We start from the raw sequence: 25,678 nt of genomic DNA on the forward strand, positions 1-25,678 counted from the left end.
TGGTAACCAAAAGCTATTGCGTTTACGTGATGCAGACTGCCACATCGGCCAGTGCAACAGAACAAAAAATGACAGAGTGCACCTTTAAAATTCATCAACACATTCTTGAAATGCATGAGGTTTCTTCTAGATCTTAATATTGCAGAAATGGAGTAGTATGGTAGTATAGTTTTCTGAACATAACTCATGTCTTATTTCATGAGTTACAGGAAATAGAGATCCATTAGTGACATTAGCTCTCATTGCACTGCTATAAAAGCTTTCCTCCCGTGAGTCACTTTAGCTCTTTTCTCTTAAGTTAATTTTGTTTATTTGTTTTCAAATGTGAGATGCCGATCTGTAATAGAGGCAGTGTTTTATCAATCCACAGAATGAGATTGAGAATGAGAGCTACTGTTTTGTTTTGTTTATTCTGTTATTTTGAAACCACTTAAAAATGTTAATTGTGGAAAACAGATCGACAAAAAACCTGACAAAACATGCTATTTTGACTTTTTCTACAAATGTTTAAAAAAAGACAGTGAAATATATGCATTATGGCCTTTATAACTTATATAACTAATATTATTTACAATGCAAACCTGGCATAGCTAGCCCAAACATTTAAAGTCATATTTAGTAAAACTAACAGATTTGGACTTTTTCTTTTTGTTAAATGAAGGTCACATTAAAACTGACCCGGCCTTTATCATTTATTTTTGTTATTTTTCAAATACCTTTTGTGTATAGATTTTAATTTCATTTATGAAAATCTATTTTCTATTTTATGGAAATCCATTATAAAATTACAAATTATTACATGTTTAAAACTGATCATATAAACAAAGAGTGAAATAAACATAAACCATTTCAGTATTTATAATGGGATAATGTTTCTGTCAATTTTTCCAAAATTACGACTGTCCCACAGTTGTGTCGTCTTTTATACCACAACAAACTATTTTGCCACTAATAAAGTTTTTTCAAAAGTTTGTGTACTTGGTAACCAAGTCAACAAAAGTGTCAGAGATGTTTAAAGAAAACAAAGATAATATTTTTATTGGGCATTATCTCCAATCAAGAAAAAAAAGTTGGCCATTTTATTTCAAAAGCATTAAAAATGTCATTTTTTTCATCAGTGTCATTTCCACCACAGAAATCTATTAAACATAATACAGAATTTGAGATGTGCTGGAAATGACACTGTCTTGGAAATTTCCATGACTTTCAGAAATAAATAAATATCTCCTGTGATACATGTACATACATACAATGGCAAGAAAAAGTATGTGAACCCTTTGGAATTAGCTGGTTTTCTGCATTAATTAGTCATAAAATGTGATCTCATCTTTATCAATGTCACAAGTATAGACAAACACAATGTGATTAAACTAACAACACACAAACAATTATAATCTTTCATGTCTTTATTGAACACATCCCATTAAACATTCACAGTGCTGTGGAATAAGTAAGTGAACCCTTGGATTTAATAACTGTTGATTCTCCTTTGGCAGCAATAACCTCAACCAAGAGTTTCCGGTATCTGCGGATTAGACCTGCACAACGTTCAGAAGGAATTTTGGACCATTCTTCATTTCAGAACTGCTTCAGTTCAGCTATATTCTTAGGATGTCTGGTGTGAACGGCTCTCTTGAGGTCATTCCACAGCATCTCTATTGGGTTAAGGTCTGGACTCTGACTGGGCCACTCCAAAAGGTGGATTTTCTTTTTTTCTTTTTTTTGTAGCCATTCTGTAGTGGATTTACTTTGATGTTTAGGGTCATTGTCCTGCTGCATCACCAAACTTCTACTGACGAGAGGGAGGGGCGGTTCGTTCCGCCACAGTATCCCTTTTCAGCTTTTATGCAAAACAACAATTCTTGATTGTAGGTCTTCTGAGATCTCTTTTTTTTGCGAGGCATGGTCCACGTCAGCAGATGCTTCTTGTGAATAGTAAACTCAAAATGTTTGAGTGCTTTTTATAAGTCAAAGTAGCTCTAACCCACACCTCCAATCTCGTTTCTTTAACTGGATGCCAGGTTTGCCAACACTTGACTCTCTTGATTTTGTTGAAGTCATTATCTTAGGGGTTCACATACTTTTTCCAACCTACATTGTGAATGTTTGAATGATGTATTCAATATGTACAAGAACAATAAAATAATTTGAGTGTTGTTAGTTAAAACAGATTGTGTTTGTTCATTATTGTAACTTAGATGAAGATCAGACCAGATTTTAAGACAAATATATACATAAATGCAGGTAATTCCAAAGGGTTCACATACTTTTTCTTGCCACTGTACATAATGTAACATTAACTTTGTTAGAAGGCAAATTAAATAAAGTAGTGAGAGTGTGAAATTTTTTTTAACAGGATTTTACTTTCTAATAATTCACTGGGTTAAAGTTCCCAAATTTGAAGAAACACCCATAAATATTTTTAATTCTATGTTACTTAACAAAACAAATCTACAAGAATGTCACAAAACTGCGAAAATTTGATAAATAGCCTAATAAAGAAACAAACAGTTCTGCATAAAAACAAACAAAATTTCTTGGTAAAGAATGGTACTGTGAACAATGCACAGGTCGGTTCATGGTTTGTTTGCTCAACAGAAATAGGTTTTGCTCAGCAAAAACAAAAATTAGAGGGGACATCACTTCGCTCCATTGTCTTTGGCTGTAATAGGAGACTGCTCTGTGTTGTAAGTGGCTTTCAATATCGTCACTCATCTGTCTGTATGTGTGTTTGTGTATCTGAGTGCTCTAATTGTTTCTCATTTTTCGTGCTGTATGCTCAGAGATGCATTACACTGTATGATTCATGCTGAGAGAATAGGGGACTGTAGTTAGCTATTCAGTTCTCTTTAGAGTGGGAGTGAAGCTGAAAGGGTACTCATCACGGGTGTAACAATGCTGAAATGAGATTGATGCTTCATTCAGGGTCATATAGAGCACAATTACTGCCACTAATTTCAAACACAATTGTGTTTGCGTTAGATTATGTATTATTATCATTTAAAAAAACAAAATGATAATAATTTCTTGACTCCACATTGTGCCTAACAATGACCTTACACATACAGCCTCTCATACCTTATTTTTCAATTATATAATAGTTAATATTTCATTACATTGAATCTAGAAAAAGATGTTAATTCTCAATTTAATAGAGGACAATAATAGGAAAATCCTATTAATTATCTCCACAAACAAACTGATTATTTGTAAGTCTCCCTACACCTCAAACTACTAGTATACTTGCAAATATCTGAAAGTTTTGCTATAGAGTTAAAATATATTGTTTATATATATTCACTGATGAGCCAAAACATTATGACCACTCACAGGTGAAACGAATAACACTGATCATCTCCTAACAAGGCCACATGTCAAGGTCTGGGTAGATTAGATGGTGAGCGAACAATCAGTTCTCGTAGTCAACATGTTGAATGCAGGAGAAATGGTTAGGAATAAAGACCTGAGCAACTTTGACAAGGGCCAAATTGTTATGGCCAAATGACTGGTTCAGAGCAACTCTGAAACAGCAAGGCTTGTGGGGTGCTCCCGGTCAGCAGTGGTGTGTACCTACTGACAGTGGTCCGAGGAGGGAAAAACCAAAAACCGGCGACAAGGTGTTGGGCGCACAAGGCTCATTGATGCACGAGGGCAATGAAGGCTATCCCATGTAGCTCGAGCCGACAGGAGGTCTACTGTGGCACAAGTCACAGAACATTTTAATGATGGTTACGGGAGGAATGTGTCAACACACAGTGCATCGCAACCTACTGCAGATGGGGCTGCATAGCTGTCAGAGTGCCTATGATGACCCCTGTCCACCACCGAAAGCGCCTACAATGGGCATGCGAGCTTCGGAACTGGATCTTGGAGCTGTGGAAGAAGGTCGCCTGGTCCGATGAGTCCTATTTTCTTTTACATCACATGGACGGCCATGTATGTGTGCGCCGTTTACCTAGGGAAGTGATGGCACCAGGATGCACTGTGGGAAGACAACAAGCTGGTGGAGGGAGTGTGATGCTCTGGGCAATGTTCTGCTGGGAAACCCAGTCATTCATGTGGACATCAATTTGACACGTGCTACCTACCTAAACATTGTTGCAGGCCAGGTACACCCCTTCTTGGCAATGGTATTCCCTGATGGCAGTGGCCTCTTTCAGCAGGATAATGCGCCCTGCCACACTGCACACAATGTTCATGAATGGTTTGAGGAACATGATGAAGAGTTCAAGGTGTTGCCCTGGCCTCCAAATTACCCAGATCTCAATCTGATTGTGCATCTGTGGGATGTGTTGGACCAACAAGTCTGATCCATGGCGGCTTCATTTTGCAACTTACAGGACTTGAAGGATCTGCTGCTAATGTTTTGGTGCCAGATACCACAGGACACCTTCAGTGGTCTTGTAGAGTATGGTCGCCGCTGTTTTGGTGGCACCTGGAGGACCAACAGCATACTAGGCAGGTGGTCATAATGTTTTGACTCATCGGTGTATAATCATCAACTTTAAATCAATAGTTTTATATTTTTTTCTTTGTTTTCATGTGATAACCTTTGTCTTTTTATCAGATTTTTCAAATTCCTGTATGTTTTGTAATGTTGTGACACCACGGAACTGGCTGTTTTGGTTAATGATTTAGAACTGTATTATGGCTGAAAAGCTATGAAATTCCTATTAAAATTGTTTTTATGGAAAAATACTTCCAGAACCAGGCTGGCTAAAAAAGTTACACTACTTTATAAATTCAGATTTAATCATTTTAGATACTCTTGATCCTGAGGATTTTTTTGGTGTTTGCTTTTACTTTCTGAGTGTGTCCCATGTTGTGAATCTTACACCTCTGTGTTAATGCAGGTTGATTCAGTAACCAATGTGTCAGCATTACTAATATTATGTGTTTTCCTTAAAACCCCAGAATGTTTTCAGATCAGTTAAAGTGAATGGGTAAATGTCAACATTCTCTTTTTCTCCGTCTTTCTCCTTTTCAGAACTCTGAGTTTGTGTGTTTGGAGTTTGATGAACAGAAGGTAAATCTAGTGCTGAAGAAGATGGCAGAACTTCAGGAGAGCATCGACAGCACTGTTCACCACCGCTAGAGCTTGTGTGTGTGTGTTTGAGTGTGTATGTGTGTGTTTTAACTGTTGTATTGTTATCTGTGTCCCCCCAGTTATTCTGTGATAAACAGTGCACATTGACATTGTGAATTACACACTTGAAATTGCCTGCCCAAAGTCTTAATGTTTTGCAAGTTCGTCATGTATTCTATCAACCACTGCAAACTCTTTAAATACATTATGAAAGTATGTCAAATTCCATTAAGGGCCACGTTTTCACCTTGTTCAAGTGTCATATCTGTGAAACACAAAATGAGTTTAAACACTTTGAGAGATCACAAATACGCAGCAGTTCCATTAATCAGATTGAAAAACAGCCTTTAATCCTTAACATTTGCCATTTTTCTGTGCGCATCGGGTTTCCCCCCGCATTATTCTCTTATCGCGATTCAACTGCGTGCATTTTACAGCGCGCACCCATTTTTCTCCTCTTTGTTACACGGATTATTGCATCGAAACAATTGTGTGAGGGATTCACATCGATCTCAAACCCTCACCGCTCAGGAACAACCAACAAAAACAACAAAAACAACAAACAACTGCGGTAAGTCATGGCATCCGCTCATGCTATTTCTTCCTGTATTACATGTCACTTGTTTACAATAGCCTCTTCCGTCAGCAGTGAGGGATTCACATGTGATAAATGTAAGGAATTAGTCAGGCTGATGGAGAAGTTTAATGAGTTAGAGACACGCAGCCAAACGCTAATGAGAAAGAGAAGCCGGTAGATACTGTTTCGGATGCGGGTAGTACAGCGAGCAACACACACACTTTGGTTCCGTCTGTAGAGCCCCCGCAGCAGGGCATTTGGGTGACGTCTCAGCGGCATACTCCCTCAGCAAAGCGACATCACTCTCCCGTACCTGTTAGGGTTTCCAATCGATTCTCCCCACTCAGTGATGCACCCACTGAGAATCATGTTGAAGGAGCCCTTGTTATTGGTGATTCTATTGTAAGGAATGTTGAAATAGAGACTCCAGCCAGTCGGAAATCACTAGAGATAATGTTAAAGAGGTATGTGAATTTGCAAAAACGATGTCAGATGCTGTAATATGTGCTGGCCCTCGTGATGATGAGGTTTATAGTAGATTAGTATTACTGAATGGCTGGATGTCTGAGTGGTGTCCGGAGAATAGCATAGGATTTATAGAAAAATGGAAGAGTTTTTGGTGTAGAACTGACCTGCTAAAGAGAGATGGACTCCATCCCTCCAGGGAAGGTGCCACTCTCCTTTCTAGTAATTTGGCTCATAGTCTTAATAATGATAGTATTTGACTAACTGGGGCCCAGGTCAGGAAGCAGACAAACTACTTAATCCGAACATCTGCTAGCTGCCTTGAGACGTCAAAAAGGTCACATAAACTACAACACATAGAGACTGTATCACCTACAAATCATAGAGACTGTCTGTTCCCCGAACTATCAAACACAAAACTCTCACTAAATCATTTAGAAAAAAATTGATTAAGGTCAAACTTGAACAAAACAAAAAAATTAAAGATAAACAGAATATAAAGATAGGGCTACTAAACATTAGATCTCTTAGAGCACTAATTTTAAATGAAATTATAACAGATCATAGTTTGGATGTGCAAACTGTTTGATATTGTTAAAAACATGAGCCTCATCTGAAGGGTCGAGGAGGAGGTGTTTCTACAATTTACAGTGAAATTTTTGGTGTTACTCAGAGGACAGGGTATAAATTTAAGTCTTTTGAACTAATAATGCTTAATGCGACACCGTCAGATATAAATAAAAAAACTCTGTCGTCTTTTGCCCTTGCTACAGTATATAGATCACCCGGGCCGTATTCTGATTTCCTTGGTGAATTTGCAAATTTTATATCAGATCTAGTAGTTCATGTAGATAGAGCTTTAATTGTTGGTGACTTCAACATTCACATAGATAATGAAAATGACACATTGGGATTAGCATTTATCGATATTCTCAACTCTCTTGGAGTCAGACAAATGTGACAGGAGGAATTCATCGGCATAATCATATGCTAGATTTAATTCTGTCATATGGAGTTGATGTTGATACTATAGAAATTCTGCCGCAGAGCGATGACATCTCGGATCATTACCACGTCTCTTGTATGCTGTGATCAGCTAATGTTACTCAATCTACACCACGCTATCATTCAGGTTGAACTATTCTTTCGACCACTAAAGATAGCTTCACTAATAATCTTCCAGATCAATCTCATACACTCAGTAAACCCCAAAGCCTAGAAGAACTTGATGAAATAACAGAAAATATAAATACAGTCATCTCTAGCACTCTTGATAGTGTCAATCCCCCCCCCTTCGATTAAAGAAAAAAAGCCCTGCACCATGGTACAATGATCACACTCATGCTCTCAAGAGAGCAGCTCGGAAAATGGAGTGCAAGTGGAAGAATACAAAATTAAAGGTATTTCATGGTGCATGGAAGTATAGTGTCTGTAGATACAGACAGGCACTAAAAGCTGCCAGGTCAACATATTTTAGCAAACTCATAGAAAATAACCACAACAATCCTAGGTGTTTATTCATTACTGTGGCTAAATTGGTTTGCAATAAAGCATTGACTGAACCAGATATTCCGTCGCAGCACAATAGTAATGACCTCATAAATTTCTTTACTGATAAAATTTAAATAATCAGAAATTAAATTAGAATTATGCAATCATCTGTCACAGCACCTCAGAAAACAGTGTCTCATAATTTTCCTCACGTGCAACTTCAATCCTTTGCTGTCATAGTTCATGAAGAGCTAACAAAACTTATCAAAACATCAAAAGCCACAACATGTATGTTAGATCCAATACCAACTAAGCTCTTAAAAGAGGTATTCCCTGTAATCTCAGAACCTCTTCTTAATATTATTAACTCCTTGCTATCCTTAGGACATGTCCCAAGAAACTTTAAAATGGCAGTTATCAAACCGCTTATTAAGAAGCCATAACTTGATCCTGGAGAATTGGCTAATTATAGACCGATTTCAAATCTCCCATTTATGTCTAAAATACTAGAAAAGGTAGTGTCCTCCCAAATATGTTCATTTCTACAGAGAAATAGTATATATGAACAATTTCAGTCAGGATTTAGGCCTCATCACAGTACAGAGACTGCACTTATCAGAGTTACAAATGACTTGCTCTTATCATCTGATTGCGGCTGCACTTCACTTCTAGTGCTTTTAGATCTTAGTGCTGCCTTCGACATGATAGATCACGACATTCTCTTGAATAGGCTGGAGAATTATGTTGGCATTTGTGGAGCTGCATTAGCATGGTTTAGGTCCTATTTAGCAGACTGATACCACTTTATCTATGTAAATGAGGAATTGTCAAACCAAACAAAAGTAAAGTATGGAGTGCCACAGGGATCAGTTTTAGGGCCTCTGATTTTCTACTTGTATATGCTTCCCCTGGGAGATATTATCAGGAATCATGGAATAAGTTTCCACTGTTATGCAGATGATACCCAACTTTATATTTCTTCTAAACCTGATGAGATTTCACAATTCTCCAAATTAGCAGAGTGTATCAATGAAATAAAAGATTGGATGGCCAGAAATTTCCTTCAACTCAATTCTGACAAAACAGTGGTACTAATTATTTGAACAAAAACCTAAAAAAATAAGCCACTAAAATATAATTTGACTCTCGATGGATGTACTCTTACATCGTCTTCAACAGCGAAGAACTTAGGTGTTATTTTTGATACCAATCTGCCCTTTGAAAATCAAATGACCAATGTTTGTAGAACAGCATTCTTCCATCTAAGAAATATTGCTAAATTACGACACATACTCTCTGTTGCTGATGCCGAAAAATGAATTCATGCGTTCATGCCCTCAAGACTGTATTTTTGTTATGCATTACTGGGAGGATGTCCAGCAAGATCAATAAATAAACTTCAATTGGTTCAAAATGCAGCAGCCAGAGTGCTGACTAGAACCAAGAAATATGATCATATTAGCCCCATTATATCATCGTTACATTGGCTACCTGTTAAATTTCATATTAATTAAAAAATTCTGTTAACTATGTACAAAGCTTTGAATGGTCTAGCTCCGCAGTACTTAAGTGACATTCTGACATGCTATATTCCGTCACGTTCATTACGATCGCAAAATTCTGACCTGTTAATAGTTCCTAGAATATCAAAATCCATAAAAGCAGGTAGATCCTTTTCATATTTGGCTCCTAAACTATGGAATAGTCTCCCTAACACTGTTTGGGATGCAGACACACTCACTCAGTTTAAGTCTAGACTAAAGACTTATCTATTTAGCCAGGCATACACCTAATTTATCCATCAACTCACAATTAGGCTGCTTTAGTTAGGTCTGCTGGAACCAGAAACATCTATCATGATCTATAACTCTGCAATAAATTGAATGGCATTTATGCTAATATTATTCTATTTGTTTCCCTGTCTCAACCTCAGGACTCCTATCCTGAGGTCACCAGAACCGGCTGGATCCAGCTCCATTCCTGCTTCTGTCGGACTCCACTGCTACGTGTCGCTGTGTGATGTTGACTAAAAGCAGCCGGTGCCAGCCAAACATCACTTCAGTCTATTACGATGGACTTCAGAGGATGAACTGATGCCAACTCCAACCATAAGACATGGGATACCTCATATGCCATTGTCTAAACCTTGGACTTAGTATAGACCTCACCGAAATTACCGGCCAGGCTGAACTGCGATGCAACAAACTGATCTCTGCCTGAATCACCTCGGTCTAATGATAGACTACACTCTTAAAACGGAATACATAGACTATCAATTAATTGCCAACAAAAGCCTTCATCAGCAAACTAACAAGGACAATTGCATCTATGTGAATTACTGCAGTTAATCCAGGATGAACTTCAAAGATATTAGTCATTAATCTTACAGTTCATACAAAATCTTTGTTTAAACACTGACCCTTAACACTTAGTTTAATCATTTTAAACCATGACTTAGTAATATTGTCATTATATTCATGTTGTTTAGCCAGAGGGGAACTGGCCCCCACAGTGAGTCTGGTTTCTCCCAAGGTTATTTTTCTCCATTAACCAACATCATATGGAGTTATGTGTTCCTTGCCACAGTCGCCTTCGGCTTGCTCACAGGGGTTCTAAATACAGTTATTATTTAATTAATTTTTTATACACAATTTACAATCATATTTAATCAAACTACACAATGATGACTCTAAGACATTATAGATATTACAGTTTCATTTTCTGTTAATGCATGATCTTCTGTAAAGCTGCTTTGAAACGACGTGTGTTGTGAAAGGTGCTATACAAATAAAAATGACTTGACTTGACTTGACTTGATGGCAAACTTTTTAATGCATGTAATTTAATAATTATTATGTGAGCCAAAAGATCAAGGGTTGAATTCCTGGAGTTAATATGACAATCCAACTTTATCACCATTGTGCCCTTGAGCAAAGCACTTAACCAGGAATTACCACAGATGAACTCTCTGAAAGTGACAGTAAAAACAACCTAAAAATAACAAATTATATTGAGAATGAATCAGTCATTTGAGCCCATTATGTATGTTATATTGCATAAATGGCACTTTCCAAAACTGAGTACAAATTGGTGTCCCATTATTCTTCTTGAAATAAAAAAGGACAAATCCCATGTTTTTTGGGTGAGAACTATTAGATGCCCAAATTTAATAATTTTAAATTATAATTTGAGCTCTACCACTCTATATGAAAACTTTGGAAAACAATTTCTTCAGTTCATGGGAAATTTAATTTTATCAATAACAACAAAGCAACATTTGGTCCCAAACTAGCTTGACCCCACTGACTGATATAATTTAGGCGATTTTTGCAACCCCTTATGCCGTTTCTTTAATCAATTCTTTCATTTAATTTTTATTGCTAGAAAAGTAATGAAACCACACAAATCAGTGTTTTAACACATTTAATCCTTAAAGCTATGTGGGCACATGTATTTTACTCCTTGGATAGCCCAATGAAACAAACTTTTTTTAAAGGTTAGTCAAAGTATGAGATTTGTTATTGGTCACAATTATAACATGGGAAACTATGGTTAAATTTTGCTCAGTTGCACAATAAGACACAAAAGAAAATTGCAAACAGTAAAGAAATAATTGTATTTTTTTACTAACGAGCAACTGTGGGGAAAAGTGAAATGATAAGCCAAAAATAACTGCATATTTCATTTTAATTTTCAGTTACAATAGTAACCAGTGGGATTAAATGGGTTAAGATAGACATATCCTAAATTTTGGTAACTGGGTTACAAACTTGCAAAGCTTTTATTGCTTTTTACTGATACTTTGCTGAAAAAGAAAGAGTTTTGATTAATATTTTGAACTCTGCAAAAAAAATAAAAATAAAAAAATAAATAAATACAAATTCTTCGAATTTACTTGATTGAATCATGTACATTGACTCTACATGAATCAATTAAGTTACATCAACATATTTTTTCCTCTTGGTTTAGCTCATTAATTCTTTGTCAGGAAACATAATTTATTCATGTAATTTCAATATAATGGAATAAAGTTGTTTTTAAATGACCCAGTTAAGTAGTCTCAACATGGTTTTTATATGTGTTCCTAACATGATTTACTTCCTAAATTTTACATAATATTTTGTGTCTCATTACTGGTTTATGTAACTTTTAGCTGGCAATAACATACATTAACATGCTTTATTTTATTACTATAAAATAGTAATTGCTCCTTGAGTAAAGCTACATACAGCATGTTGTTTGTGTACCCGTCTCCACTCTTCACCACAATAGTAACCCAGCAGAACAGAATCGATTCTATTTCCCAAAATAACAACATTAAACATTAAGCTCAAAAATGTATGAAATAACACTTAATTTTAACATTTTTACTCACTGCATAAAGTCCCATTCAGTACAAATCCCCTCCCAAAATCCCCTTGCCCATGTTGTTGAACACTTGATTGGTTTACATTCACCCTACATCATCTAGTAAAGTGCACATTTTAGAGAATTACATTAATCGAAAGCAAAGAAAACTTTTAAAAGAGAAACACAATTTTGTTGTGTAGATCACAAATAATATGATTTAGTAAATCGGACAACCTTCATTGTCCTGTTTTTTTTCAGTGTACCCTTTTCGTGGAATGTGCCAAATTACATACAAATATCGCTCACTTTTTTTCCTTTCTTGTACCTCATTTGGTAAATGTCTGTGTTTTGAGCGGCTGTAATTACTAGTGAATTGCGATTCCACCCTTCCTGTTTAAATATTTAAGACAAGTTAACACCATCTCTCCATCAGGTGATCAGTCTATACGTGTCGCTGGTATTACAGGTGTGAATGTCTGGCCGGGAACCAAGCAACTGTTTTCTGTTGGACTTTAAACAGGTGGTCCTTACACGTGTCCATTGTGTGAGCTGAAGAAAAGGTGTGGTTTAGACATCCAACAGCTGGTGGATGTCTATTAATTATTCAGCGTGTAATTATGGCCTTTGTAAAGTATCGTATGAGTTTATTACCAATAAATGATCAAAAGTGAAGCAATGTGCACTGTGTGTGGTTGTGTTCTTAGGTAGTAAACCATTGCATCTAGATGAGAGATCACTAATGTAGCTTAGGTCTTTATGTGTGCATTCTAAATGTGTAAATTCTACATTTTGCTCAATCCTGGTCTGGATCACAGGGAAATCATGTAATGTATACATAATACTGGCCTGATTCTGGCAGAACAGAACCAACACCAGCTGTGTCCTGGTTGTATTGTGTTATTTAGTGTTTTAAAGCATTATATATAGAATAGATTTTTTATCTTCTTGGGTTGAGTTAGGGTTATAGTAATTTTCAATCAGTAAACAAGTAATTCCCAGGGGAAATCGTCGTGAAGCGAGGGAGGTGCTCCTACTGTGGGAGTGACTGACTGACTGTCAGAGGTGTTCACATACAGTGCTGCCTGTACATCAAGTTAATATGGGAGATTGACTTTAAACGGGATTTCACACTGATGCATAAGAAATATACGTCAACTACTGCTCCTTTCGCCTGGTTAAGCGCTAAAGATTGAAGAAAAAAAGAAAAATGTCCTGTCTTTGAGGAAGCACGAGTTGTGAATCGCTTTCCTGCCATAAAAGGTGAGAAGAGTCGCACACCTACATGTGCAGTACAGTACAGGTAAAGTCAGTCGCGAGATTAAGCTGTATATGGCTCGACAGATATTTGGCGGCAAAATGATTCCAGTACAGTGTAGCGAAATGTTTATATCCTACTTATAAATATAAGATTTTAATAATCTCTCATGGATTTGCAATAACTTCATGACATTTAATCACTAATAAATTTATATAAATACGAATGATTGCAAGGACGTAAAATAGACGAAACCTGTCGTTGACGAGGTTTGCGACCCATCGATATTTACCGCCTTCATCTTTATCAAATTTTTTTAGTGTTATTAATTTTTTTTTAAATATTTTTGAAGGTGTTTTTTTCTTTCTTCATATAAATTTTCTTAAATTAGCTATTCACTAAATAAATAAATTAATTAATTTGCACCGTCCCCGGATAGCACACATACATTATTACCTATACGTCTATTTGATGTGTGTTTACATTTGGAAGACGTATTTTTAACGTCGTTTGCTCATCTGCAATACATCTATAAGACGTTTCCTCTCGGATGTCAATAAGACATTCATCAGATGTATTTCAGACGTTTATGATTTAGTATGTTTGCTAATCTGATCTTTTTTAGACGTTTAGCAGATGTTAATTGATTGTGATGCTTTTCAGATGGAAAGATCTAAAACAGACATCTCAGAGATGTACGTGTGCTATCCGGGAAAGTTTGTGTGAATAGTGTGAATAATTCTTAGGGTTTTAAATATTTATTTATTTAGAATACTTTTATGATTCACACATGCTTCCGCAAATTTAGATAAAATATTCAAGCTACCTGAACTGTAGGGAAATAACCTTCTTGACACCTCTAAACACTCATTTGGATTCTAGTCATTAAAAAAGATTTTACACTTGTTTGGTGTTTTGGTTCCTTATAGCATCATGACTTTGAATAATAGTCCAATCTGTGTCAGTAAAACACATGTTATTTTATGCTTTGAAGTTGTTTTAGATGTAAAGGCCAAAATGTTAAATTATTTTAAGTTGAATACAGACTTTTTTATTTTTCTTGAGTAGCCTAAGTCTTATGTAGAAAGTGTACCACTGTTATCTGTTGATAAGGCAAAAATGAAACTCATGGGATGGCAACTTATCTCGAGCTAACCTCACCCTGCCCTGATAGCACATAAACACCACCCAGACAATTATTTGAGGTATGTGTTTACATCTGGAAGACGTTTTGTTTTTTACATTGTTTGCTCATCTGCAATAAGTCTATGAGACGTGTGTCAATAAGTATGTCTCGGATGTCAATAAGACATTCAGCAGATGTCTTTGAGATGTTTATGATTTAGAATTTTGTAAATCTTTTTAAGATGTTTAGCAGATGTTAATTAGATGCTGATGCTTTCCAGATGAAAAGATCTAAAACAGACATCATAGAGATGTACGTGTGCTATCTGGATAGGAGTGTCCCTGATAGCTCACGTACATCACCCAGATGCCTATTAGATGTGTGTTTGCATCTGGAAGACATACAGTATTTTTTACTGCAATGCATTTATTAGACATATGTCAATAAGTATGTCTCGGATGTCAATAAGAGATTCTTTGAGACGTTTATGATTTGTAAATCTGATCTTTTTAAGATGTTTAGCAGATAGATTGTGTTGCATTCCAGATAAAAAGATATAAAACAGACATCTCAGAGATGTCCGTGTGCTATTTGGGAGGAAAACAACATCTCTTTTTTAAGCATTAATGTAGCAATGTTTCTATTTAAGCTACATTAAACTTGATGAGAACCAGACGCATCACATAGAGAAAGGCCATGTTTGGTTTTGAATTCTGATATTAAACCTGGCTTTTAACTGAAATGGTAATGTATTAAATCTTATAGATATAATATTGGTCATATACAAATTGGTTGTCAAATTTGAACTGATCTTTAACTATGTCAAAATAATAGGCAAACACATTCTGTTTAAATAATACACAATGAAATGTCATTTTTGAACACATCATATCATGTAAACATTCACAGTGCAAGGTGGAATAAAGATGAAAACACAAAATTGTGTGTTATTTGTTTAAATGAATGTACTGGGTTCAATACAATTTAAGCTCCATTTGTGGCATAATGTTGATTTCCACAAAAATTTATTTCGACTCACCCCTCTTCTTAGAAAAAAAGGACCAGAAATCTGGGTTACAGTGATGGACTTACAATGGAAGTCAATGTGGCCAAACAGTTTCAAAAGTATAGCCACAAGACATATACAATATGCGTGATTTTAGTATGATAAAATCGCTTACTAACATTTTCTTTGTAAAGTTATATCCAATTTTACAACTTCGTTGCCATGCTGACATAACGCCATAAACCCTAAAATGACCGTAAAAATGTTTTTAAACAACTTTACAGCTCAAATCATGCACAAATTTTAACAGAAGAATGAATGTAAGTGCTTTTATAAAAGTATAAGCTTCGCATTTCTTTCTTTAAACCTTCCAAAAATTTACCCAATTCACTGCCATTGTAAGTGCCTCACTGTAAAATACTCACTGCTTTTTAAAAAAAAAGGAGGGATAAGATTAAAATTATTTTTTGTGGTTAACATTATGCCACAAATGCTGTCGATTAAGCTTTATTTATATAAAATTTTGTGAATTAAAAATTTCTTGGATAGGCGAAAACTAGATAAAAAAATGAGAATTCTGTCACACACTATTACATTTTTGTTTGAAAAGCGCATCAGTTTCACTATGATTATACCTCTCATCCACACAAGAATGACGTTTTCGACCTCTGAAAACATAATGTTTCACGAACGCTCTCCATTACTGCATACTATGGAAAATGATGACATTAGGAAATTGAAACACTGACTGTGTTTTGGAAAAAAGATTGTGAATGGTGACTAAGGCAAACATTATCTTTTGTGTTGCATGGAAGAAAGAAAGAAAGTCATTCTGGTTTGGAACAGCATGAGGGTGAGTATATGTGTCACGGTCCAATCACCTTGTCAGGTTGGAGTTCTGCCTGACGGGACTGTGGCAGTATTGGCCTGCCTCAGTGTTTTGTGTACCCCCTTTGTGTGAGCGCACAGGTCTGATTGTTTGGGACTGCCGTACGCGTTACCGCCGCGCGCTCTCTGGTGATGTCATGGTCCTGTCTACCTGTCAGGTTGGGTTTTGTCTGACAAGGACCATGACATCATCGTCCCCTGTCTGTCTTGTGTTTCATGTACGTGCTTTGTGTGGGTTACTGCAGTGCGCCCTTCGGTGATGTCACGGCCCTGTCACCTTGCCAGGTTGAGTTTTTGTCTGACGAGGGCCATGGCATAATCAGCCCCTTGTCTGTTTTTGTCAAAGCGTGTTTACGTTTTGCCCTCCTCTCATCATTAAGGTGCCGCTAGCATGCTAAATCAGTGTTTTCATGGGAACCCTGATTGTTTCCATGGGAACGCTGATCATTACAACCTTCAGCTGCAAGCGGCACCTGACCCTTGTTTGGTTCCCCGCTTATTTAAATCCCCTCATGAGTCATGTCCGATTTCGGATCATTTTTACTGTGATTGTCTATGTGAAAGTTTCGCAGCTGTGTTTCAGAAGTGTGGTTACTTTCTGCTTCGCCTGTGATCATAGCCCATTCATTGGAGGAGGATTCCTCGTTTCTGCCTACGTATCGGGGGATTCTGTTGCCTGGGCTTCCTTAGTTTGAAAAAGAATCATATTGAACTGTTTCCTCTGCGTTTGGGTCCTGTCTCTCACCCGCCTGACAGAATGATCTGACCACACACAGACCCAGCGGAGGACTCATTTCTTCACTCCGCCCACTCGCAGCGAGAAGCCCTGCTGAGGCAGCACTAGGAACAGATTTCCGCTTCGATTCGCATATTGGAGAGGATGGCATCGCAGCTTGTGGGACTCACCGTAGCGGTTCAATAGCTCCGCCCATCCTCTGATCCCGACTCGCCTCAGGACACACCTCCATCGGCTTCGTCGGCTCCCCATGCCCCTTGGCACCCAGAGGCACACATCCTCCCTCCAGCTCCGTTCTCAGGTGAGGGATCCTGTCTCGCCTTTTTGTCCCAATGTGCTCTGTTCTTCACTTCGCAGCCCTCTGCTTTCCCAACTGAGAGAATGAAGGTGGCTTACATCATCCTGTGCCTCACCGGACAGGCTGCTGAGTGGGGAAATGCCATGTAGGACAACAAATGCCCATGTTGCGCCTTGTTCCTGGATTTTGGCACGGAGATCTGTCTAGTGTTCGACCCAGTCACGCTGCAGTGTGGTGAATCGATCACCGTCCGGGGGAGGAGGAGGAGCCAGATGCCTGCTCCTCTGCTGCCAGCTTCCACAGACATGGATGCTGTTTCCTTGCTGCTGTCAGCACCCACGGTCACTGAGGCCATTTCCTTGCCACTGCCAATGTCTACGGACATGAGAGCCGTTCCTCCGTAGCTGTCTGTACCCATGATCATTGAGGCCGTCTCCCTGCCACTGCCTGTGTCCACAGCCACGAGCGCCGTTTCCCTGCAGTGCCCACGACTGCCATGGCCAACGAGCCAGTGCCCATGCCTGCCACGGCCAACGAGCCAGCGCCTACATCTGCCACGGTCAACGAGCCGGTTCCTGAAGCCTCGTTCATCCCAGAGCCAGTGCCTGAAGCCTCATCCGTCCCAGAGCCAGTGCCTGAAGCCTCGTCCGTCCCAGAGCCAGTGCCTGAAACCTCGGCCACCCCAAAGCCAGCATCTCCGGTCATGACGGCGGCTCCCATAGCAGTGCTCCCGACTGTCTGGAAGAGGAGGAAGAGAAGGGCTCTGCCAGCACTCCTGGCCACGGAGGCCATTTCCCAGTCGCTGCCAGTGATCACGAGGTTTGTTCCCGTCTCTACCTGTGTTCACAGCCACAAAGTCTGTTCCAACGCCACCGCCAGTGCCCACGACCACGGAGGTCATTCCCCTGTCTCTACCTGTGTTCACAGCCATGAAGGCTGTTCCCACGCCAGTGCCCATGACCATGGAGGTCGTTCCCCTGTCCCTGCCTGTGTTCACAGCCACAAGGGCTGTTCCCCTGCCACTGCCAGTGCTCATGACCATGGAGGTCGTTCCCCTGTCCCTGCCAGTGCTCACAACCATGGAGGTCATTCGCCTGTCCCTGCCTGTGTTCACAGCCATGAAGGCTGCTCCCCTGCCACTGCCAGTGCCCATGACCATGGAGGTCATTCCCCCATCCCTGCCTGTGCTCACAGCCACAGAGGCTGTTCCCCTGTCACTGCCAGTTCTTACAGCCACAGAAGCTGTTCCCCTGTCACCGCCAGTTCTCACAGCCACGGAAGCTGTTCCCCTGTCACTACCAGAGCTCATGGCAACAGAGGCTTTTCCCAGTTGCAGCTGCCAGTGCTCATGGCCACGAAGGCCGTTTCCCTGCCACTATCAGCGTCCATGTTTGAGCTGCCCACGGCTCCACCCCCTGAGCCGCTTCCCCGAACCCTATCCAGCAGTTGCCGCCCAGTTCTATACCCTCTGCCCAGTGGCCAGGAGGCGTCCCTTTGAGGGGGGGTACCGTCACCATCCAGTCACCTTGTCAGGTTGGGGTTTTGCCTTACAGGACCATGGCAGTATCGGCCTGCCTCAGTGTTTTGTGTACCCCTTTTGTGTGAGCGCATGGGTCCGGTTGTTTGAGACCGCCGTGCGCGTGTTACTGCCGTGCGCTCTCCGGTGATGTCATAGTCTTGTCAACCTGTCAGGTTGGGTTTTGTCTGATGAGGACCATGACATCATTGTCCCCTGTCTGTCTTGTGTTTCGTGTAAGTGCTTTGTGTGGGCGCATGGGTCCAGTGGTGGGTTACTGCAGTGTGCGAGTTGTCACCTTGCGCCCTCCGGTGATTTCATGGCCCTGTCACCTTGCCAGGTTGAGTTTTTGTCTGACGAGGGCGTGGCATCATCGGTCCCTTGTCTGTTTTTGTCAAAGCATGTTTACGTTTTGCCCTCATCTGTTTCAGGTGCCGCTGGAATGCTAAATCAGTGTTTCCATGGGAACTCTGATTGTTTCCATGGGAACGCTGATCGTTACAACCTTCAGCTGCGAGCGGCACCTGACCCTTGTTTGTTTCCCTGCTTATTTAAATTCCCTCATGTGTCATGTCTGATTTCGGATCATTGTAATTGCTACTGTAATTGTCTATGTGAATGTTTTGCTGCTGTGTTTCAGAAGTGTGGTTACCTTCTGCTTTGCCCGTGATCATCGCCCATTTGTTGGAGGAGGATTCCTTGTTTCTGCCCACGTGTCGGGGGAAACCATTGCTTTGGCTTGCTTAGTTTGAAAAAGAATTTTTTTGGTTGTAAATAAATCCTGTTGAACTGTTTCCTCTGCGTTTGGTTCCTGTCTCTACATCTCTCTGACAATTTGATGACAACATTTTTATTTTTGGGTGAACTATCATTTTAAGCAAACTTTATCTCTGGGGTCTTTTTTTAGAGCTGCACATATCTGCTTTAAACCCTCTTTAAAACCCACTTGCCTGATAGACTTCTATTGCAAATGCATTATTGTAATCTAAACAAATCTAAAGTACCCTCTGTAGTAATTTACACCATCTAACAGGTGCTGTCAAAAGAGTTTAAGTTGTATTGAACCTGTACAATTCCTTTAAGAATAAACCCACTCTTTCACCTCCAGCACATGAGATGTTGCACAATTCTGAAAGGTGTTGAAAAAGAACGATGATAGCATTTTTTCACAATGAGGTCATGTGAGGAAAAGAAAGTCTATAAGTTAAAAATGATCTTTTGTCCAACAATGAAATGCTATTGAGGGTCTGTTGTAGTCTGAGAGCATCTGATGCAGCATATCTGTAATTAGTGTCATGAGGTACACATGATTCTTGTGTGAGAGAGACAAACCATGTGACAGTGTGGGAAATACAGAGTGAAATAGAAAACTGAGCTAGAGGAGAAAAGATAGATTAAGAATGAAGGTGTTGGACTGAGTGAAAATACTAAAGACAGGTGAACTGGTTGGATGAATTGGAGATCTTTGGTTAGGTATGAAACAGCTGATATGCAGCAGGTTCACCCTTCACTGCTCTGGTGCGATCACAGGAGGAGAAACACTGGACGCTTCAGATCGGATTCAGTCATGGAGCTCACCTTAGACTTGCCCTGCAGATGTCCTCGCTGTGAGTAATGGACCGACTTTTTTTGTGAACTACCTTTCCTTAAAAATGTCCCCTTAATACTAACTTTAGGGTAAATCTCATGGATACATTTTCGGGACCCCAAAAATTGAAGGAAAACTTGTGTTTTGTAAAGAAAATTAAGCCTGTTTTAGGACCATTACAATTTTGTGACATTGTTTTCATGACAATTGAGCACATTTGTACCTTAGAATCTCATTACTGTAATGCTTTTGTACGATTTACTCTAAGTAACTCTCAATGGTGATTTACTTTAGATTCTCATTACTATAACTCATTACACTTTTCCATTAAACAAATTCAAAATAATGTCTATATTTCTTCTATGTTCATAGTTACAATTCATATACTCAGCACCTCACATTTCTCCATTACAATGACTCATTACGGGGCCATAATTCATGTATTCTACATAATATATTATAAATAAGAATAACCCTATAATGTACTTAAAAGTCATTTTAAAAGTACATTTATTGAAAGTCAGTAACTGTAATCTGATTACAAAAAGTTTAAATGTAATGCATTACACTACTTTTGACTCAAAAAGTAATTTGATTTCAGTAATAATTACTTTGTTATTGGATTACACCCAACACTGATTAAATGACATTTAAATTGTGAACATATGTGATTTTATGTTTTGTAATGTTAAAATGAAATTTTTATTAAAACAATTGCAATGCTTAATACCAAAAGTACTCAGATTAGATAACCTAAAAGTGTAATCTAAAAGATTAAGTTACTGATTACCATTTGAGTTGTGTAATCTGTAATCAGTACTGGATTACATTTCAGAAGTAATTCAGTCAACACTGATTACAAATGCAAAGGTATTACAATAAATACTACCATGATATATAAATATGTTATTTTACCATTTTAATAATATATGAGTGTTTTTTTTGTTTTTTGCATTACAGTAATGTGAATGAGCCTTTATTTGCATTGCGGTAATGAGGATTTGGTGGGGGAAATGTGCGTAAATGTCGTGAAAATATTGCCACAATGCAAAAAATCATAATGGTCCTATAAATAGGCGAAATTGTCTTTAAGCAAAATGTAATGTACATTTTTCTTACTTTTTTTTTATTTTGGGGTGAAATAGCAGATGTGTTGTCTTTATGCATCTACTTAAAATGACAAGTGAACGTTATTGTTTTTGCGATTGTGTTTCAAAGGAATTTTTTACCAGTTACGGTCGTAACAGGTACATATCGGTCCACATTCAGTCTTGTGTTTGATGTTTTGAAATTTTCTTTATGGTGATGGTTGAAATACTCATAGGCCAAAGGGTTTTACTTTAAGTAAGTCTTTACTAACCAGCTTTAACTTATGGTGACTGATGTTTCTCCACTACCCAGGTCATGGGGGTTTTCACTGCTCTTTTTCTTTGCCATCTTCCCCAGACTCCCTATACCTCTGTGTGATGACTAGAAAGCAGCAGTAAACACTCCGTTTATCCCACATAAAAGATCCCAAGTAAAAGTGCCATTCATTTTCTCGATAGGCAAATGTATTTTTAAAGATAACTTATAAACCTTTAAATACAGACTTTCTGTGAACTCCGAGGTTGTTAATCTAAGGTATATGCTTCTTTGGAAGCATAAGTTTGCATTATTTCAACTTAAATTTGGGAAAATTTAGTTTAATAGCACAATTTCTGATGAAGAACTACACTACCCATGATGCTGAAGGGAAAGCAGAGAATTGCGTCCAACAAAGTGCACCAAAAGAATTCTGCAGTGACCGGCCACTCCCATGAAGTACTGCAAATGACGCAATTGAGTCGGTCTCCCTACACTCTTAAACTTCTTATTTATTTGTATGTATCTTAATATTTAGCAATAAACTTGAAATATTGTTTATATACTTGTAATCAACAACCTTAAATCAATGGTTTTATGTCTTTACATAATGCTTTATGGGATTGTATTTAATTCCCTCATTTAAGACGTTAAGTACACAGTCTCTTCTCTAATCCAAATCAAAGTTTGTAATGTTGTGATTCACCTCGGAGCTGGTTGGTTTGGTTAATGGCTTAGAAGTCTTTTATGAAGGAATTTATTAAATTCCTATGGAAAAAATGAATGAAAAATATTTCAGAAACCAACACGGCTAAAAAAAAAAAAAAAAAAACGTAGGCGGGCAATGTTGCGCTCTGTAGTGAACAGTCTCCCGTTTTGTGTCTGTAGGTCGTAGGGGCATCTTCAAGATGCAGAGCAATTGGAGGACAACAAAGCTGCTTGGAGTGCTGATGATAGCCAACTTCGTCATTTACTTCATGGTAGAATTGTCCCGAAGTAATGGCCAGGGACAAGATGTCCACAAACGATGGAAAGTCCCATCCAAAGAGTTCTGGAGTAAGCCTGAGGTCACTACAGCATTCTGGAATCATGAGCAACATCGTCTTGACGACATCTACTACCTGCCCCTTGCCAGTGGCAACGAGTCCCTCAGAGAATTTCCAGGAATCCCTCGTTGGCTGAATCAGACAAGTCATGCAGGTCCGTGCCAGCCAGACATAAGAATCACAACACAAATAAAAGACTTCAAATCTCTTCCACAGCGTTTCCAGGACTTCCTCTTGTACATTGGATGCAGGTCGTATCCCCTGATAACGGATGCACCCAATGTATGTTCCAAACCTCCTTTCCTGTTGCTTGCGATAAAGTCCATTGCGCCACATTTCGACCGACGACAGGCCATTCGAGAATCATGGGGGCGTGCCGGTATCCTCGACAACCGGCGCATTGCCACAGTGTTCCTCCTTGGCAACACTACCGTGGCAGACCATTTCCCAGACTTGTCGGACATGGTCAAGTATGAAGCAGCATTGTACGGCGACGTTTTGCAGTGGGGCTACCGCGATTCATTCTTTAATCTCACCTTGAAGGAAGTGCTCTTTCTGGAGTGGTTTGGAAATCATTGCCCCTCTGCCCAGTACATCTTTAAAGGCGATGACGACGTTTTCGTTAATACACGGCATATTCTGGAGTTCCTAGGTAACTTGACGGTGACCAGTGCGAGAGACCTCTTTATTGGAGATGTGATCACCAATGCTGGACCGCACCGGGACAAAAAGCTCAAGTATTACATCCCAGAAAGTGTGTTTGTTGGGGGTTATCCTCCGTACGCAGGTGGAGGAGGCTACCTGTACTCAGGTAATCTAGGGTTACGACTAAGAACTATCTCCCGCTTGGTCATGTTGTACCCAATCGATGACGTGTACACTGGGATGTGTTTGCGGAAACTGGGCTTAGTGCCAGAGAAACACAAAGGCTTTAAGACCTTTGACATTGAGGAAAAGTACAAAGACGAACCTTGTGCTTATAAAAGTTTGATGCTGGTCCATCCGAGGAGCCCACAAGAGATGATTAAGATCTGGTCTTGGATAAATGACCCCAAAACTAATTGCTAGAAGTGAGATATTTTAAACTCGACATGAAATGACATTTCCAGCCCAATTTGGGACATGATTTTATCCATTGGGAATTGATTGGATTGTGAAAAGTGTTCTCTGTATGACAACTGGCTGGAGGGGAGTTTTTGAAAAGTACGAGGGCATCAGCCTAAAAGAAAAGTCGTTTCAGAGGGGGAGCAAGGTATTCCATTTTGATGAAAGCTTAAAAAGACAAAGATATATATATATATATATATATATATATATATATATATATATATATATATATATATATATATTTATTTATTTTTTATTTTTACTATGGAATAACGTGCACTGATGATTGCTGAAAATAAGACCAGGAATGCGTATTAAGAAGGTAAATATGGTACATTTTGATTTCAGGTTGACTTTCAGGACTTCATCGAATTTTTCTCTGCTTTGTAAAGAACCTTAAAGCTTCCACTTTTAAAGCTGAATTATGTAACTTTTTCAGTGTTAAAATACAGTACTTTCTTCTATCCCACTTTAATATGCAGAGACAACTATGAGTAAGCCATTCATAGATTAATTTTCTCGAAAACTGTAAACACTGTGTCTCTGTGGCTTGTTTAGAGAGACCCGCTTAGACTCGCCCCAACAATGTTATTCAACCAATGGCGTGAGCTGGGGGTGGGGCTATTTTTGCAATTCCATTCGGTGGTGCTAGTGTGGCAGAACTTACATTAGCTTTAACTCAAATCAGTAAAGTACGACATGATGCACTATGACAGACAAGAATCAGGGTGTGTCTTCATGATAAAGAGCTAAAGATACCTTTTTATCTTTGTTCTGTGTTGAGACATTATCTGTTGTCATTTTAATTTATGTCTCATGTCTGTTCTTATGTACAGGTTGAAAAAGCAGAGCTGTGCTATGAAGCAACTATACTCTGTTTGGAAATGTTGTTCTAAACAGTAATGTTGTCATTTTTTTAATGCTATTTGTGAGCTTTTTGACTTTTCTAGCATTAAAAAATGTAATCCATATTTCTTCAGGATGCTGCTATTTTATTACCAACGTCTGATTTGAACAACACTATCAAAACAATGACTATATTAGAGGTTTTAATAGTTAAATTGTATACTATTTGTGCAAAAGGCACAGCCAGTTTTGACCTTTGCACCATTGTTGTAGGGTATCATTAGACGTTTACAACACACACACACACACACACACACACACACAGAACTGTTTAAGCCTCTGACGTTCAAAGTCAAACAAAATCCCATTACTGCTGAATTCTCTGTTAACTCCATAGGGAGAAAGATCACAAAAGATCGGATATCCATGCAATATTTACTGTGAAGTTCAGTATGTGTGTAGTCTTGGACATGGATGTAAAATAAGCTCTGAAATAGGTTTGACCCTTATAAAGGAAACTTGTTTTAACATTTCCATTACACACTCAGTGTTTTGTTTGTATTCAGACTAATAAAGTTCTGCTGTATTCATATCTGTCATTATTTTGATCTGAGGATATCTAAATCAAAATAATTAAACACAATGCTCAATAGCATAGAATACTACCTTACTACTTTTACTACTATACTGTATACAGTGCATATAAATGCAAATGTTGTATGGGCTATATGACTTACTGCACTTTCCACAAAAAACTGTGCAGTATACTGTATCGCACAATGTTTTTAACTTGACTTTACATTTGAACTGTGAATAATTTTTACACCAAACTGTATCAAAACTGCAAAATAACCATTATTAATTTTGAAATGATAAATGGACACTTATCGTGGAATTAAATGCAATTAAGTCTTGCGAGGAATGTAATAAGGTAAGCAGACACTATAGCATAC

At 38.5% G+C, this 25,678-nt stretch overlaps 1 protein-coding gene across 3 annotated transcripts; it reads left to right on the forward strand.

Annotated features, from left to right (window-relative positions):
• The first annotated feature begins 13,050 nt into the window (after positions 1-13,050).
• b3gnt2a (UDP-GlcNAc:betaGal beta-1,3-N-acetylglucosaminyltransferase 2a) lies at positions 13,051-25,315 on the forward strand. Of its 3 annotated transcripts, XM_051703528.1 has the most exons (3): positions 13,051-13,229; positions 20,325-20,401; positions 22,615-25,315. In XM_051703528.1, exons 2-3 carry the CDS (start codon positions 20,362-20,364, stop codon positions 23,838-23,840), a joined length of 1,266 nt encoding a protein of 421 aa, XP_051559488.1. In that variant the 5' UTR covers positions 13,051-13,229; positions 20,325-20,361; the 3' UTR covers positions 23,841-25,315. The 3 variants fall into 3 exon arrangements, with proteins under 3 accessions (XP_051559488.1, XP_051559489.1, XP_051559487.1); XM_051703529.1 differs by lacking the exon at positions 20,325-20,401; XM_051703527.1 differs by lacking the exon at positions 13,051-13,229 and having other exon boundaries at positions 20,106-20,401.
• The last annotated feature ends 363 nt before the right edge of the window (positions 25,316-25,678 follow it).

This window comes from Myxocyprinus asiaticus, chromosome 7, assembly GCF_019703515.2.
Source record: "Myxocyprinus asiaticus isolate MX2 ecotype Aquarium Trade chromosome 7, UBuf_Myxa_2, whole genome shotgun sequence".
Lineage (NCBI taxonomy): Eukaryota > Metazoa > Chordata > Actinopteri > Cypriniformes > Catostomidae > Myxocyprinus > Myxocyprinus asiaticus.

Bases quoted from the DNA above. Each gene is read 5' to 3' on its own strand.
- b3gnt2a (XM_051703527.1), top strand. From the start codon at position 20,245: ATGAATTGGAGATCTTTGGTTAGGTATGAAACAGCTGATATGCAGCAG. The intron at 20,402-22,614 runs GTGAGTAATGGA...TTGTGTCTGTAG, and splicing joins GCCCTGCAGATGTCCTCGCT to GTCGTAGGGGCATCTTCAAG.